Source organism: Corvus cornix, chromosome 1A (genome assembly GCF_000738735.6).
Source record: "Corvus cornix cornix isolate S_Up_H32 chromosome 1A, ASM73873v5, whole genome shotgun sequence".
In the NCBI taxonomy this organism is placed as follows: domain Eukaryota; kingdom Metazoa; phylum Chordata; class Aves; order Passeriformes; family Corvidae; genus Corvus; species Corvus cornix.
The window spans coordinates 52,908,109-52,927,504 of NC_047057.1; the positions used below are offsets into that span (position 1 = coordinate 52,908,109).

Consider the following 19,396-nt stretch of genomic DNA (forward strand, 5'->3'; position numbering starts at 1 on the left):
CAAGCATACATCAAATTTTTCCTACTTCATATGTAAAAAACCCCAGTAAATCAAAAGAAAAATATAAACAGCACATCACTATCATTTAAATTTCTTCTTCAAAGTGCTTTATCAGGCCTTTATAAAATATATAACACTGCTTAATATTTAACAGCACTATACAACAAATATGCTGTTTATATAGAAGCAGTGGTATGTAGCAATAGCTGCTGCTCTTCCTCTTTCAACAGAGGAAGGAAAGTGAAATGCAAAATACAAAGTGTTTTGATCAAAGCTTCTACAGGTTTGAAACTGGCATCTGATCTCAGACTTTCTCTCTCAACCAGTCTGGAGGACAACAGACTTTTTGTTGATGTTCATTCTACTGCTCAGTTTGGGTTTTGACTGACAAAAAAGTTCACATTCTAAGAATGCAAAAAAAGGTATGCTTGGAGTATCACCACTCAGGGGAACAAGGATGACGTTCCATCACCACAGGATGCTGCAAGATTAATGCACAACACTCAGTCACAATAAACACACTGCAACAGCAACAACAGATTCTGCACCAGCAACGTGCCCATAGCAGAGAGGGAGAAAGCAACACACAGCAAGGCTGGGGTTTCTGCAGTAGTTTCTGACTGAGTTTAAGGAAACACACAGGGCTGAGCTCACTGACACTGAGATCCATGGGAGAAATCCAGGCTAAACACATTCACACCACATGGCATGTTTCTGACACAAGAGCTACAGCAACATTTGGTGCTTGTTACCCCCATAGCATGAGGTGCTGGAGATCATCTGTGCCCTCCTTTAAGGTATGGCAAAGATAAAACAGGCTCAGAAGTTAAGTGGTGAGGGTTTTGGTGCATGGAAAAGAGACTGGACCTCCCAGCTGCAGACGGCATTCCCAGATGATTTTGGGCTGAAAACAAGGTGGTTCCACAGCAAAGTGCAGCTATGGAAAGATCTAGACATCCTCTGCAGAGGTGTCTGTTGCTATGAATCACTGCCTGTGTTAAGTCACTGCTTCATCACTTGTACTGAGGTATGTAACATACACTGAATAAAATGGGTCAAACTCAGACAGAGCTCCGCTGACGTCAGCCCAGCTCAGTGCATGCAAAAATATAGTTGATCATCTCCTCTTGAAAAAAAAAGCCAGACTTTGACCTGGGTTGCACACCCACAGAAGGCAGGAAAGAGGAACAAGGATCTATCTCACCTATCCTGTATGGGGTCCCCAGATTTCTACTCTGGTATGGGTTCAAAAATCATCAAGAACTCCTCCATGAACTGGCTCTGGTCTCCTGAAAGCATGTCAGTTCACCTGCTAACTACAGTCAAGGAAGGAGAGCCATAAATTCCTGTTGATATTTAGTATCACTGACTCCTGTCAGTGTCTTGGTCCAAGGGCTCCAGGATGCTACAGCTGTAAAAACAGTGTAACAATAACATGGATGCAGAGGAGTGCCTGGGCTGCACAACGGGTAGGACAAAGTTTGATCTAGAGCACAACAAGAAACACAAAACAAGAAACCACAACTTAGTACCACTACCAGTGGCCCACTGCCTTTTTATACCCCAGAAAGGAGCATTGTGAGTTACAGCCCCAATCTATGTGACATAGCAAAGGAAACTGTACAGCAAAATTTGATACAGACCACTGCCTATGCCACCATTGTCATATGTTGACTAATAAAGGGGACAGTGATCAAACTGGTGAGTTTATTAGAAAAAGAGCATGACACAAGGAAAGAGAGCACAGCATGAGGAGAGAAAGCAGTATCTCGAAAAGCCAGAGAGATAAATGAGTTAAGGAAAAAGAGATTTAACATGTACTGATAAAAAGCAGTGAAGAGACATCAAAAAATGATCAGGAACTACAAGTACAAATAGAAGAGCACAGCATCACTTTTAGCACTGGAGAAAGCCAGCTGGGAAGACGGCACAGCAGACAGACCGAGCTGTCGAATTTCAAAATGAAAAACAGGAAAATTTAAAAAAACCCAGACCCATCAAAAATCAAACCTAAGCAAACACAGCACTGCGTTTTCTCCCAAGTCCTCCTTCTTACCATTCACTGCATAATACTGATTCCAAAAAGAAGCAGAGGGTGTCTGCTCCATATTACACTGTGTAAGGGACACTGCTCCATTGTGTCCCCCATCCAGAATGACAACCATTAAAGAATACAAGGATAAAAAAAAGAGGAAGGGAATAGACTCCCAGGCTTGACTCGCGGAAGACTCTTTAACTTTGGGCTAAAACAAACACACTGACAAGCTCTGAAGAGGTGGGAAAGGGATGGGAAAAAGCTTGAAACATAAGGCTGACAGGGAACAGTAAAGTCAGCTAAATATATAGGGTCACTTTTTAGAGATGTGAAACTGCCTGCTAAGCAAGGGAAGAGAGCATACATGAAAACAGAGCTGGAAACCTCCCCAGCTCCACTGTCAGTTTGAGGCCCTTTTGCCAAAAAGTCTTTGTGATCTTTCCAAGTGCACAGGAGGCTGACACCAGCCCAACAGCAGGACGTCCCCTCCAAGGCCACCCTGGTTTCTTGCCAGAGTCTGCCAGCCACCAGCATCACATAGGTCATCTTTTCCCCAAGACCTCATCCTGCAGGAAAAGGTGCATTTTTATCAAAGGGGCTGGGAAGGCTGATGGGAGGAACAGAAGATGATGGAGGGGCCAATGTTCTTCTCCTCCTCTTCTACCTAGGGACAATCTCAGGATGGGAGGACATCATCACACCAGATGCTGGCTGGGTCAGGCAAACTTTGAGGTCTCCCAGAGGTGATACAGTGACAAAGGGAGGACTGACCAACATCCTCTGAGACTGATAACCTCTCTAACGACAGAGTCCATTCTGAACTTCCCTATCTAGCAACCTGTGAGGCTGGGCTGGCTGTTTAGCACCACCACCACCACTGCACAATACTCCCACTCCCAGAATTGAGAAATAATGTGCTTGAATTAATAATATACACTGATCATAGTCCTTGTGCTCAACAGCAAATTCACCCCTCTAATATAAGGGTTCAATCACACAGCCTGTCAACTCTCTCCCTCCCTAGTGTGAATCAAGACAACAGCTGCCTTTATAAATAAAAGGAAAATCAGAAACAAGTGAAATAATCTCAATCTTACATTTGCAGTTAAACTGGGACCACATTTTTTAACTTACAATGCAATACAATTTTCTCCAAGTCCTCTTTTAATTCCTGACAGATACTGCCTCTTCAGCTGTTATCTTCAAGATCATTACAGTGTTGTCACTGCACATAATTAAATGGACTGTGGCTTTATATGGGGAATGCCATGGTAACCTTAATTATTTGCAAATGGTCACTGTCAAACACTGCATGGTGACCATTACACTCCATCATACTCTGAACCTCTGAAAGGAGTCAAAGATAATCTCAAAGATAACCTTCTTCATTTGTAATGGGTCCTAGCAGTACAGCAAATTGTTTTTCTTTTCCCAAACTCACATTATAAAAACATAATGCAGCACTTCTACAGCAGCAGTTTAAACACGAGGGATGGGTTTTTTTCATTTCCACTCCGACCAGCTAAGAGAGAGTCTGTGCAGATCTTTAATAAGTTACTCATGGGTTGAATACATTTGGGAAAATGGATGATTCAAAGGCAAAGTGTTTCCATCGTAACTGGTAGATGCAGTTGATTTAAAAGAAATGGAGTGCAGTCTGTGATGAGCAGCAGGACAAATGCTCCCCTTGGCTCAAATGAACAGAGAGTCAAGCACCAGAACCTTGTTTGTCCACCTGGGACTTGATCACCAGCCCTTTCAACTGAAAGAATGATAATTTACTAATTAAGTCCATCTTTTCAGCTTTGTAGAATTTATTCAGTTTGTCCTAAATATGAATGAGGTCTTGAGTCAGAAATTATAGTTCAGCTGGTTGGAAACCTGGAAGGAGTCATATTTTAGCCAGCAATATACATGCATTTGCAATGCTGAATTTCTTGGGGTCATGGATCACTGTTTTGATCTGGGCTGCACAGCCGATAGCACAAAAGGGTCTTGCTTCTTGCCTGGGGCTCTTCAGCGAGACTACAGACACAAACAGTGAGAGTGGGAGCAGCAGACAATTTGATTTAAATTTGTGAGCACTCTTTTTTCCAACATGGTGCTTTAAAAAGGACTATAATGCTGATATTAATAGAACTGCAATATAAACACTATATTGAGACAATTATTTGCATTTTCAGTTTTGGGGAGAGGAAAACGTAAGAACAAACATGCTGATCAAAGTGATGAAGAGCACTACTTTTTATTGCAGAAATAGAGTATCTACATTTACTTTAATCAGGAGCTAATTTAAGACAAGGAAAAAAATACGCAGAATGTTTATTATCCAACCTCTTATTCTTGTCAAAGGTCTGAGAATAAATTGGTTACAAATACTGGAAAATACATTAAAAAAGTGATGTGACTATCAAATCAAGACCCAAATATATTTCAAAACAGTGTTAATACTCCAGTTCTGTGTATATAGGTCAGGAACCATGTTCAAAATTAAATCTGAGCTCAGATTTTGAACAAGGCCACAGTGCCATAGGAAAGTTTCGGTACAGATTCATCTTTCATATAAACAGATAGCACAAGTCTTCACTAACGAGTGGAAAATGGTGTGTTATCTGTATCCTGGTTATTGTATTCAGGAATGTAATATAGGGACATGTAATATATTCAGGGATGCAATAAAAGGGACAGAGCATATGAGACAGCAGTAATGATGTTGCACACAATGGGAAAAAGAAGGCTGGATCCTAAAGCCCATAAAAATGCAAATGTATTCTGCCCTAAAAGTGAAGGAGAACATAAGGCCCAGGTCTTCCCCTTCAGTAGTTTTTTTTATTACTGCTGTCTTCAAGCAGACAGTTGGCAGGACAGGTTGAGATTCACCTCAGAAACCCATGCTCTAACTCTAAGTAATAAAATCTCCTTCATCTGCTGGCACCATCTGCCCCAAGGGACTGCTGGATTTTGTCAAGTAGCTTGTTTGCTACTGCTCACATTTTTGTATCTAATTACAGCAATAGCCATGGTTGGTGTTAAAAGATTAGTGAAAATTCGTGGGAAGAACAAGGACATTCAAGAAGCTAGGCAAACACCAACCATTCCTACTTTAAAGCGGCTGTATCTAATTAAATAGCAGAATTTCTTGGCAATTTTATACTTTATACTTTTCTCCAGAAAGTCAGCCCCTTACCCAACACATTTTAAGAGATGGAAGAGCAGTAAAAATATTTTTTGCTGTTTTCTAATCTCTGTTTATTAAAGTCCATTTATATTTCTATGCTCTAGTACAAGCACAGGATTGCCATAAATAAAACATTAGATGCAACTCTTCTGCTTTCACTTTCAAGTAAGAGTTGCATACGTATGGTACAGTATGGTATAGCAGTAGGATGACACAGCAAATGGTATAGACTGCTCTGAAACAGCAAAATAACACATCTTCCCTTTACATCACTGTATTTTCCCCTTTCCATAGTTTTAAGGAAACTCTCTAGAATGAGCCAAGGATGCTCAAATAATATTTGCTTTTGAGATTGATAATCCAATTTTCCTAAAGAGCCTTCACTAAGAGGGATGGTCCCAGACAGAAAAGCAGACTTAGGTATTCCCAGGACAAGGCTAATTGGAAATCAGGACTGATTTTCAATTGAAGACAGATTTTCTAAGGCACTCAGAGCCTGCATTTGCCCAGAGACCTTTCTGAATCACAGCTCTAAATGCAATTCTGAGCACTGGGTGAGCCTGCGAAGGGCAGCAGCTGAGGGACTGGAGGTTAATAAACCTGGTCCTATGCTGCAGCAAGGCTTGGATACGTCTACACTTCCAGTGTGAACTTACTCATGACTAGCTAATACTCATATACTCCTGTGTCCATGCTGCCCTTTAAATAGTGTATTTTTCCTTCCATAGTGTTTACTCCTGATGTGTTTCTGGAGAAAAGCCACAGGTTCCCTCAGCACACATGTTGCTCAGCTGAATGAGGCCCTTTCTTCAAGTTTGCCTCCATGAGAACATTTTGTTAAAAAACCAAATCGTCCCAGCCCATTTCTTTCTACCTGGTCCAAAGAGAATATTTTTTTGACCAGGACACAGGATTTGTGATTCCACATCACTTCCTACCCCTTTCACGTGGCACCAATACTTTTCTGTTTCTGCTGGAAATACCTCTCCCAATGCAGTCTCAAAATGCATTTGCTTTTTTCATGGCTGAGGAAAAATCCACTCTTGTGGTTTACAATCATTCTGAGATTAAATACTGCTCTACAGCCTTTACCACCAGCTTTCCAATACTCTGCTCTCAATACAGTATATATTGGGCTGCATATATAGTGTATATGTTACATATACACTGCAGTACGTATACTTTTAGTTTAAAAATATGCTTGCCTTCCATTTGTGGAAAACTGCATTTCATCCCATTTATTTTGTCCCAGTCCTCAAGGTCATCCACTTTTTCCTGGATGATTTCCCAAACTTCCTCTGTCAGGACAATGCCTCTCAGCATCATGGCATCAGCGAATTTTAACTTCATGAGCACACTGCTAAGATTTGTGCCAAAACCCTTTCTGAAAATTAAAAACTACCAGTTTTTAAGAATGAGAGCTGAAGGTCCCCCTGCAACCCCATCTCAGCCAACCCAGTCCTTGCCACCTCTCTTGAAGCCAGCCCCTGCTCACTTTCCAATTTCCTTACTAACCCCCATCTTCTTGTCTTAATAGCTCCCTGCATGGACTGTATCAAATCTTCAGTCAAGTCCAAAGAGATGAAATTGTACTGGATTTCCTTGGGGTAGAAAATCAGTTATCTTATCAAAAAAGTTATTAGATTAGCCTGGCAAGATCTATCTTTAGAAAATCTGTGTCACATTTTATCTCATTTTTCCCTCAACAACATGTCTTTAATCAGTCTTTGCTTGAAAAAAACATTCAAAGGCCTTGCACTAACAGCCTGGAATTTTCCTTGGATCATTTTTCATCCTTTTCAAATGTTGGGCATTACTATTATTAATCCTTAGAGTTATGGCATCGCTGCAGGCTTTGTTAAAAATATTTCCCTCCGACCCCCTGATTATGTGAGGCAGCTTTTTCTCATTGTTGGGATAGGGGTTATCTGGTCATCCTGATTTGAGTACATCAAGCTGCATAATTTTCTCTTCTTTTGATTAGTGTTTTTCCATTTTCATAACGTTGTTGCTATTACTTGTTTTTCCTTTTCCAACAGGATTTTCTTCCCCCAAACTAGAGGCAAAGTATTCACTTAAGTTCTTGGGTGATGGTCTCTGTTGGCACTGATGCAGACCTCTCATAGGTGTTCCACCATCTTTACATCCTCCAGGATTGTCACAATATATTGCCACCAGAAATGAAGCCCTGACTGTGATAAAAGGCACAGCAGCCTTCGTGCTGAGCAACACAGGATGCTCCTCTCTTTCTCTGTCTCTCTGCCATCAGCCTCCAGTCCCCAGATGCAGTCATGCACCAGTGATCCTCCCCACCACATGCCTAGCACACTGGGCTTTGTTTTAAACAAACAAATATCCCACAGAATGGAGGAAGGAAAGGCGTGCGAAGAGCTTCCTGTGTTTAGCTGGAGCAAGGGGAAAGGTATCCCTTGCAGATGTGATGATGAGGAGAAGCCAACATCTGTTTGCAGCCAGACAGTGTCTGTGCAGGCTTCTTACTACAACAGAAAGGCAGGTCATAGTTTTTACCACCATGCCCCTTTTTGACAACGTATTACCTTCATCCCTGATGCCTTCATTAAGGTCTAGAATAGGGAGCAGAGCACCCTGTTCATGATTCATGCCAGCAGACAGCCACCTTGCACACAGTTCTCAACTGACTACATCCAGCTGCCTCAGGAGGCCCAAAGGGCCTGCGTATAGGCGAGGCTGTATTTAAGGGTGCTGTCCCACTATGACAATATCTTGGACACAACTTGGGTTGCCATCTCAGTGAGCTGTTGTGCATCCAACACTCAACCCATCTGTGAAACCTATGTCCTTGCAAAAGGTGGAAACAACTGGTCTGTCTAAAGCTTTCACTCCTAGGGAAAGGTGAACACTAACATCCCTGCTCATCTCCCAAAGCTGGCAAAAGGCAAGAAAATTTCTAGCGGATCTGCTGCTGTAAAACGAAAAGAGATCAGGAAGGAGACAGGCAGCTCCTGACTGATTCCAGCTTCCCTCACTCCTCTACCCAGAGCAAGAGCAGCTCCTCTTTCAGGAAAGGAAAACATTGCAAGAGATTAAGGCGATGGATTTTTTAAAAAGGCTCAGAAAAAAAGGCAAAAGAGAGGAATGAAAGGCAGGAAAAAAGCAGGGATGATTTACAAAGCCACAGAATGGGAACCTCACTGCTGGAATATGTGATTGTGCTGGGAGGTGAATCTGCGGGGAGATCTCCATGCTGTAGTTCAGATACGAAGCTGAACATTTGAGTTTTATCCGAACTGATCCTGAACTTCGCAGCCTTTGAGATCCTGCCAATCTCTCCCTTTCCCCATATGCATGTTTTGCCAGTCTGGAAGCTGATTTTGCTTTATGCACTTGCAATGACAGGTTGTGAATCAACACTGTGGAATGATGCAGTATCACCTGAGACCCATGGGAACTTTTGGGTTCAGGTCTCTTTGTTTTAGGGACTAAAGAAGACGGCTATGAAAAGCCTAGAAATTGAACCTTTTTCAAGGTTCTACTTAAGAAACCCTTCCTATAGAAGTCACAATATTTATCAAGCTAACTGCACTTAAAATACTCCAGCTTCCGTCCGTCACACAGCTTATTTGAAAAGCCACCCCCTGCAAAGTTGTTGTATTCCCTCCTCCAGTGTTAGAATTTATGGAATTGATGCTCCTTGAGGAGTTAAGAGTTGGAAAGACACCCTCCCTAATGGGGAGGAGTGAAGGGGTGATGTTTGGCTTATGAAAATCAGGAGTGCTGAGGGTTGCTGAATACAAATAAAAAATTACAGGCTGCAAAGTTCCAAATTAGCATCCTGATGACTCACATTATTCTTCAGAAAAGCTCAGTCTTCTCTTTGATCTCAGGATTACAGGGAGCCAGGGTCTTATTTGCAGCTACGCAAAGAACCTGCTGCACTACGCCAGCAGTAGGCACAGACCTCAAAACAAAACCCAAGGTACATGAACACTCATCTGCCAGCACAGCAGAGAGATTGCCATTTTGGGACATCAATGGATGAATCCAGCCCCTGCAGTCAAATACAGGCACACTGCAAAGGCTGGTCTCTCTAAAATTCAGAGTTTGTCTCAGGAATGGTCTTTTTCTCATCTGATTAATCTCAGGCTGTGCTCTCCAGGCTCAGTCCCACTTTTAAGACAAGCAGGACAACAACAATCATTTGTATTCTTATGAAATGAATTCTTGATGGCAACTTTAAACTAAGTGCTGATTTGTTCCTCATAATTAATAAATTCTTCTGCAGTATAATACAACTCTCCACAAGTTCAAATTATTCTGAAACTCCTGTAAAATTGTCTAACAGTTGATGAGATTTTTTTTTTTTTATATATATGTATATATACACACACGCAAAGTCAAAATACAACTTTGGGTGGTATATTGTGGGGTTTTTTAATCCACAGGTATTTAACTGTATTTACCTTAATTTTTAAGACAAAGGACATGGAATAGAAACATTACTGTCTTATTTGCAATCCAACCTAAATACTTGGAGAGGTATTAAATTAATTGTGCCTTTTCAGAACCAAGTGCCAGGTCTTCAGACAGTATGTAGTACCTGTATCTGTAAGTCCTGACATTTCAGTGGGGACACAGAATGCAGCACTTCTGGAAACGAGGGCCAAGGTGGTCACAGCAAAGGGAAGCAATTACAGCCAAGGTTTGAAACTTGAAACGTTCATGATTTGGCTTTTGAAATTCCATATATTCCTTCGATTAAATATTGAATAGCTGTGACTATAAAAAGCCTATGCAGATCTGGAAGTAAAGTATTACACTCTCTGGTGAAAGAGCATGTCAAGGCCAGACTCAGCAGAAGGCAGCTGCTCCCATGCAGGTTGTCACAGCTAATCACATAAATCAGCCCTCTGCTTTCTGTGTTGCAGGAAAGGATGCATCTACTGCTGTATCAAGAGGCAGACTGCTGAAAATTGGGGTTTAAGTACAAATTTGTGAAGCGACAGCAGTGAATCATTTCTGCTTTGGCAGATTCAGAATGCCTTTTCATATGAACATCAAAAGCAAACACATTCTTGACTCCAGAACAGTCCTAGAATGTACTTTTATCCAAGTACATAATAATAAGGCAAAACAGACAATAAAAACATATCCTGGCAATAAATACTTTAAGACTTCATTAGAAAACTAAAAGGTCACATCTGAAACACGAAAAAGTCAAATTATCTAGGCTGACATTTACAAGTAATTTGAACTGACATTAGCATGAAAAATACAATTTTACTGTAAGAAGTAGTCTTACCTCTAAGTTTAAATGCGCCCTTTAAGCATTAATGCTGAAAACAAAGCCCTGAAAAATATCTGCAGCCCTGCCAGTTACATTTTGGCATTTCATAGCAAAGCAATGTGAATCAGATAATTAGCAGAAGGTTTCAGCCCCTCATTAGCAAGCAGAACCTAACAGGAAGAGGGGGGAAAAAAAACCCCCACCACCATGTAAGCTCTGATGAGCAGATTATGGGCTCGATCCAGCTGTGAGATAGTCAGGCACCCATTACCATGCAACCAGCTCATCCACGGATGTGAGCAAATACCAGGAGCTGATTTTGCAACACACGCAGTGACGAGCCGGAGCATCCCTGCGCCTCCCCAGGCAACAACAGAGCCCTCTGCCCGCCCGCTGTTCACCAGGAAAGGGAGACAGGTTTTGCACAAAGCAGCCGATCTGCATTCCGTGGACTTACTTTAACTGCCGAGGCTCGCAGTCAACTCCCGGCAGCAGGAGCCGGGCCGCCTGCCGCACGTCATCGCTGTCCACCGAGAAACTGCGCCGGTGCCCCGCGTGAGCCACCGCCACCCGAATCCACTCCATCAGCGGAGGCAGCACGATGAACGGCCTGGGGGAGCACACAGACATCAGTGCCACAGCACACTAGCATCACAGGAACAGGTAGAGAGAAGCAGAGAGCAGGGGGGTGCGTGTGTGTGCTTATGTGTGTGAGAATAAAAATATACAGAGAGAAGGGAGCAAGGATAACGAAAGAATGGGAGAGCAAACCAGCTCAGCAATTTTCAAATAGGTCTGAATCAAGATGTCTCACCCTGTCTCCAGGGCAGGACTATCTGGAGAGTGAGATTTATGAGCCATGCTCATTTATGGGGTCTCCTGCGAGGTCAGTGCACCCGACTGGCAAGCCCTCCTCCCATCCTTCACATAGTGTAATCCCAAAAAGAGGGCAGGAGGCTGGCACAGGACCATGTCCCGCTCTGGCTGACACGCTGGCCTGGGTTCACTCCCCTGTCTCTTTGCAATAGGGACAGGAGAACGGCTGTGGGCAGAGAGAGGGGATGCCCCAGCACTGAGATGCAAGGATGGAGAGGGAAGGCAATGCCCCAGGAAGTCTCCAGCATCTCCTGCCGATGCAATGGGCACCTTGAGCTTAGCCCTGGAAGTGGGGGACTTTGCAGCCAATGTGAAGGTTATCTGTGAGTGAGGTCAGAAATCAAACTGCTCGGTCTCACTTTTAGCAGTATCAAACTTCTATACCTTCGGGTGCCAGCTGTTCTGCCAAGTGAGCAAAAACATACAAAACTGCCCCCAAAAGTGAATGCTGGGATTCTGGGCCACACCCCCACAGAGTCCGGGCACTATCACAGACATGGTCCTTCACTCCACAATACCTGGACAGCTCCGTGTCCCAGCAAGAGCTGCCCAAGCTGTAGATGAGGCATGCACATAGTTCGCTCCATCTGTGCTAAGAACTATTTGGGAACGAAGAGGAAGATGCCAAACCGTAAGTAAAAACCATAGCTTCAAGTCCTCTTTTGGAGACAAAACTAATAAAATAACTGCAGCTGAACACCTTGAAGGTCACAGCAAGTTTCTTGCTTGCCTTTCCTTCTGTGGTCCCTTTTCATGGAGGAAGGAAAAAAAGTCTGTGTTAGGTGCAGAGTAGGCAAATATTTTACATTTTAAATATACAACTTTACCTCAAAAGGATTTACCCTGAGAAAAATTATTTAAGAAGATGTTGATTCTGGAATATCCTTTTCCTATTTATAGCTCTTTATGCATTTATTTCCCTTTTTCAGGACTTGGCTTTACATAGCTCTGATATTAATATTCTTGAGGAGGGATGAGATACTTCAGAAGCGCCAAAGGACAGAGAAGCCCTGAGGCCACAAACTCTCCCTAGGACACTAGGACTGTGTTCCCAAATCTCACAGGCACTGAAATGAACAACCTCTTTTTGAAATATGACATCTTTGGCTGAGTTGCCACTTCCATCATTTTTCTATTCAAACACATCACCGTCACCTCAAGACCAGGCTGCATTTGTTTCCAAGGCTTTTGCTCTCCCCAGACCTGCCACAACCACATAAGGAGGCAGATAAGGACAGAACATCATCTCCCACAGCTCCCATGAAACAATTTCCTAACCCCGCTCATTTGTCATGAGGGTGGTGGGAGTCAGAGGAAGGAAAGGGGGGAAGGAGAGGTGTATCTGCTCCTGGAAGGTGACTGCTCCCCAGGTCATCCTCAGAGCAGAAGGAATCCTGTTTTGAAGCACTAAGTAGCTGGGAACAAGTGATCAGTGGGAGTTTTTTCATCACGTGCTGAGCAAACAGCAGAAAGGGAGCTGCAAATCACACTGGAAGTGTAAAACTGCATGTAGTTACAGACGTAACTTGGTTCTAGGAATACAATTAAAGGAAAACTCAATTTGAGGTTATGTTTTGCATGAGTGAACACAGTTCGGATCAGAGAAATGAAAACAGGCTTGTACAGGACCTTCCTGTAACATCTGCTGGGCAAACAGAAAAGCAGAGAGCTGTGGCTGAACAGGGGGCTCAGGGGTTCACACTTTTCCTCCTCTTGTGCAGGTCAGAAACTCACCCAGCATAAAATCTGCCTCACCACAGTAAGGAGAAAAGCAAACAAAAATATTTACAGGAACTCAGATAATTGCACTATAAAATTGCTTTTTTTTTCCCTTTCCCAGTCTTGCAAATTTCAACAAAGAAATAGAAATGAACACGGCTATTTGGTGCAATAAATCCCAAGAGGGAAGAGAATCAGCGTTCTGCAGAAGCAGGGAAATTTTCTATTAAGTCCAATTTCAGTCCGTAGATGAGGATATGGAGTTTGCTCACAATATATTACATTCCTTTTTCCAAGGGGGAAAAAAAAAAATCATCACTGCATATCTCAGCATGTCAGGAAATTTGTATTTTGAGAAGAGAACCAAATATGGCTGAGTGCAATAGGTTAAAAATACCCTTCAAGAGTCTGTGCACCATGTGAAGGGCTGGTTTTTTTTCTTTTAAATACTGCTTGTGTGCCAAAGAGGAAAGAGGAACACAGAGTTATAAGGGTGTGATAATCCACAAGACAATGTGACATCAGCAAGAAATATTTCACTTCTCAAATGGCACTGTGTGAAAATGGGTTAGACAAATGCATCACATCACTGGCACATACACTGATTTATCTCTGGTATAAAGGCAGCTACCAACCAGGAGAATTCAGTAATTTTGTGTTCCAGAGCAGACAAGTCACCTAGTTACATGCTTTGGAAGCACATGCCTTAATTAAATGAATCTAACCATGGTGGGAACATGCTGGGCTTGATTCTGCCTGAAGGATATGGGAAATCAGGAGCAGCTCAGCTGCACAAGCACCTTACCTGGGCTGCAGGTGAGTGCATGCTCTGACCTCCTCCTCCAGCCCTTCTCTGTACCTGTGCTTAACTTGAAATGCATCCATCCATCCTCTAATTCCCTGCAGTTTAAAGTTAAGTACGGACTTAAGTAATTTAAAAAAAAGATGGTTTTTGGCACAGACTTGTATTTTCCTGAGCTGACATCTAAATGGAAAAACATGCCAGATCCAGATGCAGGGAGAAGTCTCTGCACAGAGCAATTCCCATCCCACACACAAGAGCTGGGAGGTGGGGGAGGGCTGGGGGAGGACAACACAAAGCAGATCCCCAAAGGGTTGGACCCTTCTGGGCCCTATCCCCCTGTCCTTGGCAAGGGGGTAGCCAGCTCCTCTTGTAATATGCCTTCTCCTACTTCATCAGAGAAGGCAATTTTGAGTGCCCCACCAACCCTCACATCTCTGGTTCCTCCTCCCAGGCAGCATCCTTCCCTGTTCCCTCCTGCCACCCAGCACTCCTCTCACATCTATTTTTGGACAGCTCATGGGCCCATAAGCTCCTATGCCTTGAAGACATCTGCAGGTTACACTCTGCTGACACTGCCCCACAGGGGACAAATCCTCACTATCCTCTCCTGTCCTGGCTATCAGAGGTCCTTCTCCCAGCTGCCTTCACACACTGCAGCTCCCTGCCAGCACCCTCCCCCTAGAGTGGGCAAACGACCCCTCCCTACCCCATCAGACCTCAACCTTATATTGTTTTTGTGGGGCTGATGTCTCCAGGGCGCTCTGAATTACAAAATGACTCATCAGAAAAGCAGATGTTATGGGGGGGAATGTAAATGTAACTGCATGAGGGGTTCCCTAAAGCCTGCACTCCCTCCAGAGCCACATGCAGCCTTCCTGGGCTGCCCACCACTCCCCCTCCCTCACTTGCTGGCACACAGAGATATTAAAAGTTCTGTCATGCATATGCAATAACTCAAGCTTTTTCATTATTATTAGCATTAGTAGTAGTACTATTATTGTTATTGTTGTTATGGTGGCAGTATACCTGTATATAAACAGGAGAAATTGTCAGGTGGAAGACCATGAGAAATGTGCACCATAAAATGCAATAGGATGCTTCATTATTTTTGCATGGGTCTGTGAGAAGATGGATGAAGCTCCTGGCTGGACACCACCTGCTGCAATGCAAAGCACTATGGGCAGCACTCTGACAAATTCCAGATCCAAATAATTCTTGGCCCTGGTTTGTCACAGTTCCTACCGTTTTTGTAGGGTGCAGAATCCCTGCTGGCCATTGACCAGCTTCACAGTCCACCTTCTGCCCAGAGCAGGGCCACTACACACAACCACTCCCTCCTTGATTTCCAGCAGCTGGAGCAGTTCTTCCCTTCACCAGCTGACCCCTCTCCCCTGCAGAGAGTAAGGACACTCATCACCTTTGAATGCTCCTCACACAGACTCACAAACCCTGGATGGTCCACCAGCCCCTTCTTCCCAGCAGAGCCTGCAGCATGCTCCAGGTCCCAGAGCTCATCAGTGCACATTAGAGATTCCCATACAATCACAGTGCTCCAAGGAAAAAAATCATCATTTCAAGTGCAGCACAAGAGCCTCTTTATTTCCCAGGGGCACTTCACATTGCTCTTCTCCAGACACCTATGGAGCCCTTGCCCCACCACATGCACTCATTCACTGCCTATTATATTAAATCAAACTTTAGGGAAAGGAGTGGCTTGATAGTCACAATGGGAAGAGAGAAATTCCTGAGGCCTAATCCTATTCAGATATGAATTCCCCCAGCTACCTCCTGTTGTCCCTCCCTCAGCTTCACCAGCTGTGAAGTGGACACAGCTGAATAGACCGGACTTTGCTTTAACTTGGTTCAATTGCTACAATTGCTTTGGATGATGTCTGTTTGCAGGATCCTTTGGCTGCTAGGGAGGGTGGGGGGGCAGGTGTGGAGTTTGTTCTCTCACTCCAGCCAAGGAGCGCTGACTGCCAACCTTTGTGGCAATGACAGGCAAATGGGTACACAGAGGTTGCTGCTGTTTAAATTTGCAAAAGCTACCAAGAGTTAAAGGTGCTCCTCAGATGCATAAGGCTGTACTTTTATGAGAAAAAGCCTGTCTAGATAAAGGTAGGGAGATGCTTTTTCTTGGCAGATATGAGTCAGCAACTTTAACATTGTAGAAAGCTCTTTATATTTGTTTGGTTTGTTTATGTTTTCATGGGTGGTTTTTAAAGTAAATCCCAATCAATATATGAATTGAAAAGCATCCTAAGTTCTGACAAGTTTTCACTTGGAATACACAGTGAAAACATATATGCAATGCTAGTCCATTTTCAGCATTATTGAAAGATAGAAAAGCATGGTTATTTCCAATGTAGAGCACACATTTCAGATGGGTTTCTGGGCTGCAAAACTCATTTATATTTACACCATAAGCTACTTGTCTCCAGCGGGAGCAAATACTTCTCGATGCCTTCAAAAAGCTGCCAGTCCCAATCCTTCCCAGAAACTCAGCAGTGCTGACCAATGCTCCATGTGAGTTCATGCAGCCACTCTATGCTAGGCAGCTGCTCTGCCACCCCAGAAGCCCAGCTAAGAGTGACCCAAGTAGCCAGCTCTGCATTTTGTTCATGCTGAAGGATCAAACCTCCTTGCTCTCACACAAACCTCATGAGACCTGCCTAGGCAGATGGAGGATTTACCCTTAGGCTTTTGTGCACCAAGACATTGGTGCTCCAGAGTCCACAAATGGGTATCTGCAAATCATAGTTTTTGAACCCACATCCAGGGCTGGAATGAGTTGTCCCTGCTGCCTTTCCCACATTAAAAACATTAATGGCCAAGACTTGAAACACAACTGAGTCAAAGTGATGACTCAGCCAGCAACCACAACGGGGAAATATTTCACTGGCAGTTTTGACATCAGATTTGACACGACTGGCAATGGCACAAATCCCTGAGGACACACGGCATTCAGAGCGCAGCACAGAACGGCCTGGATACCATGCTGTTCTCACAGGGCTGCACGCAGTTTTCTCTATCTAAAAAATGCTATAGCCATCCCATGGACAGCAGAAGTCCAGCTGGTAAATTAGATGTAAACTACAGACTCAGTGCAGCAAGGATATGCTGTGTAACAGCCGAGCTACAAATAATGCCTGAACTATTTCATGTAATGTGCCATCTCACACACTGCAGGCATCTCCAGCAACATTGCTGAAGGGATTTCTAGAAAGTGGGAAGTTTGATATTTAGGATGCAAATCTAGAGGATTTAGGTAAGGATGCACTGGGATTTCTTTTCATGGTTCCAAGTCAAATCAACCCTGGTTTCAACTTTGACTTCAGCAAGGCTATAGCTTTACTATGTGAAGTTTCCAAACAAATGGTGGATAAAAATAGGTAGGGTTACATGGGCCTATGGCATACTGGCACATCAAGCATGTGTAATCCCTTCTGCATATACAGGTTCACTCAGGTTTCACTGCAGGACTTCTGTATTCCCAGTGCTTTACCTGTTTTTCATTAGCATTCCTCACCATTCTCTCCACTCTCTTCTGGTCTTTGCTGGAGACTGCCCTACCCATGGAGTTTGTACCACATAATAATTTAAATCAGGGACACTTTTCTCTAGTTATCTTCTTACTGAAACTGTTCTGTAGGTATCATCTGTACTACACACATGGCTGTAGCAGTTAGGAAAATACTCTGAAAGAGTTCACATTATTTTATAGCAGTGGAACACTCCTCTCATTAGAGGGACTGCATCCCTTTAATTAGCCAGCTATACTAATAACTATCTGAAGCATGAAACAAAATTGAGATGATAACTCAAACTCTTTCCATTAATCATGAATGACCACAGTCTACAATTAGCACGTGTATGCACATGCAGGGAACATGTATCTTTTTGTGTGTGTGTCCATGTGAGCATGCAAGGCAGGCAGAAAGATGAAAAGCAAGCAATAACATCCCACAGGAATTTCCTAAGGGATTGCTCCACATACAGGGAATAATAGTTAAGGAAAAGTGAAAAGAAGGCTAAAAGCAGACACATATCCATCAGCTCAAAGACTGGAGGAGAAAAGCTAACAGCTGCCAGGTGGTAAAAGGAGCTAAAGCTCCTCCAAGGTGGAGCAGCAGAGGGAGAAGGGACTTTGCTGCCTGTGAGCAGAATTAATGGGTGGTTCTGGGTGGGCTGAGCTGCTGAGCCACAGCTTCTCAACGAGTTGTTAATGGGGAACATGGTAAGTCAGGAAGTAATGAGGACTTTGTCAATACAGCTGTGGATAAAAGTGGGTAAGGAACCACTTAAGGAAAAAAAACATCACACAAATCTGCAACTACAGATTCTGCACTTTCCGGTGCTTAAGAAATTACTTGCAATAATTTTGGAAGCATTATAGGGGCTGACAAGCCAAACATAACCACAGGACAGATCTTTTTATTAAGCTAGAAGGAGCAAGCAAGAAAGAAATCTTGAATCTTGACAACAGTACCATCATCTACAGTTCTTTCTCTTTTTTTTTTTAATTTCCAGGAAAGCAAAAGAATCACAAACTGAAATAATCCACAGCCTCCTGCAGGTGGAAGCAGTAGAGGAGCAATGCTTTTGTAGACAATACCCAGCACAAGATAAATGGCTCCAGCACATCCCAGCTGGGTACAAAAGGGAAAGGGGACCCCACGAGGAGCTCCACCCTCTCCCTGTACCTCCATGCCTGCCAAAATAGCCATCTACATGGTATCCGGGGTCAGCAGAACTGGCTTGTGTTGGTGCCAAAAACTCAGAGAGCCTCTGCCAAAGTGGCCAGATTGAAGGAGCATGAGTTTGGGGTGGGAGGGGATCACACATCCATCTCATGGTTAGGTTTGTTGGCATTTAGGAAGTAGGGAACATTTTTCAGGTTTTCTAAGCAATTCTGGCCACTCTCCATTCCTCCCACTCCCATGAAAGCAGCCCCCCCTGCAACAAGAGTTTCACTATATAATCATTTTTTCCCTTTTATTTTCTGTAAAGATAAACACTATTAAAAACACTGCATTCTCATTTCTTTACCTCCATGAAGAGCAAACAGAGAGAAACGCTCCCTAGAAACGAAGTGCCGGATTGATTCAAAGGTAAAAATCCCTTTTCATTTGTCCCCCAAGACTCTGAGGGAGGTACTGCTTTCTGAGCTGGAAAGTGCTAAGCCAGACAGCAATGCCACCGTACTGGATTCTCCTCCCATATCCAGCCTCTGCAGGAGGACATGTACAGCCTTTGCAGCTCAGCCTGGTTCAGACCAAAATCCAAGTGGGCTGGAGATGAGTGGGAAGAATGGGATGGTCTCATCATGCCACCAAGCCCTGCAAGTGCTGGGAGAATTCTTTGCATCCCACAACCCTCTCTACCCTGGGCTTGCACTGTCAGGGAGGAGGGGGCCAAGACAGTAGCCAGGTTGGCTTCACAAAGAGCCAAGGACAAGTCCTACTTCGTGAAAATACTGCCTACAGCCAGATCCACAGCGTCCTGGCTTCTCTACGC

The 19,396-nt window shown here is 43.6% G+C and overlaps 1 protein-coding gene across 2 annotated transcripts in view; it reads right to left on the minus strand.

Annotated features, from left to right (window-relative positions):
• The window catches only part of BTBD11 (BTB domain containing 11), a 177,713-nt gene that overhangs the window by 46,191 nt on the left and 112,126 nt on the right, over positions 1 to 19,396 (minus strand). For both annotated transcript variants that reach the window (XM_039570362.1, XM_039570361.1), the window contains exon 4: positions 10,937 to 11,089. In XM_039570362.1, coding sequence (XP_039426296.1) covers positions 10,937 to 11,089 — 153 coding nt within the window. The remainder of the gene's footprint in view (positions 1 to 10,936; positions 11,090 to 19,396) is intronic.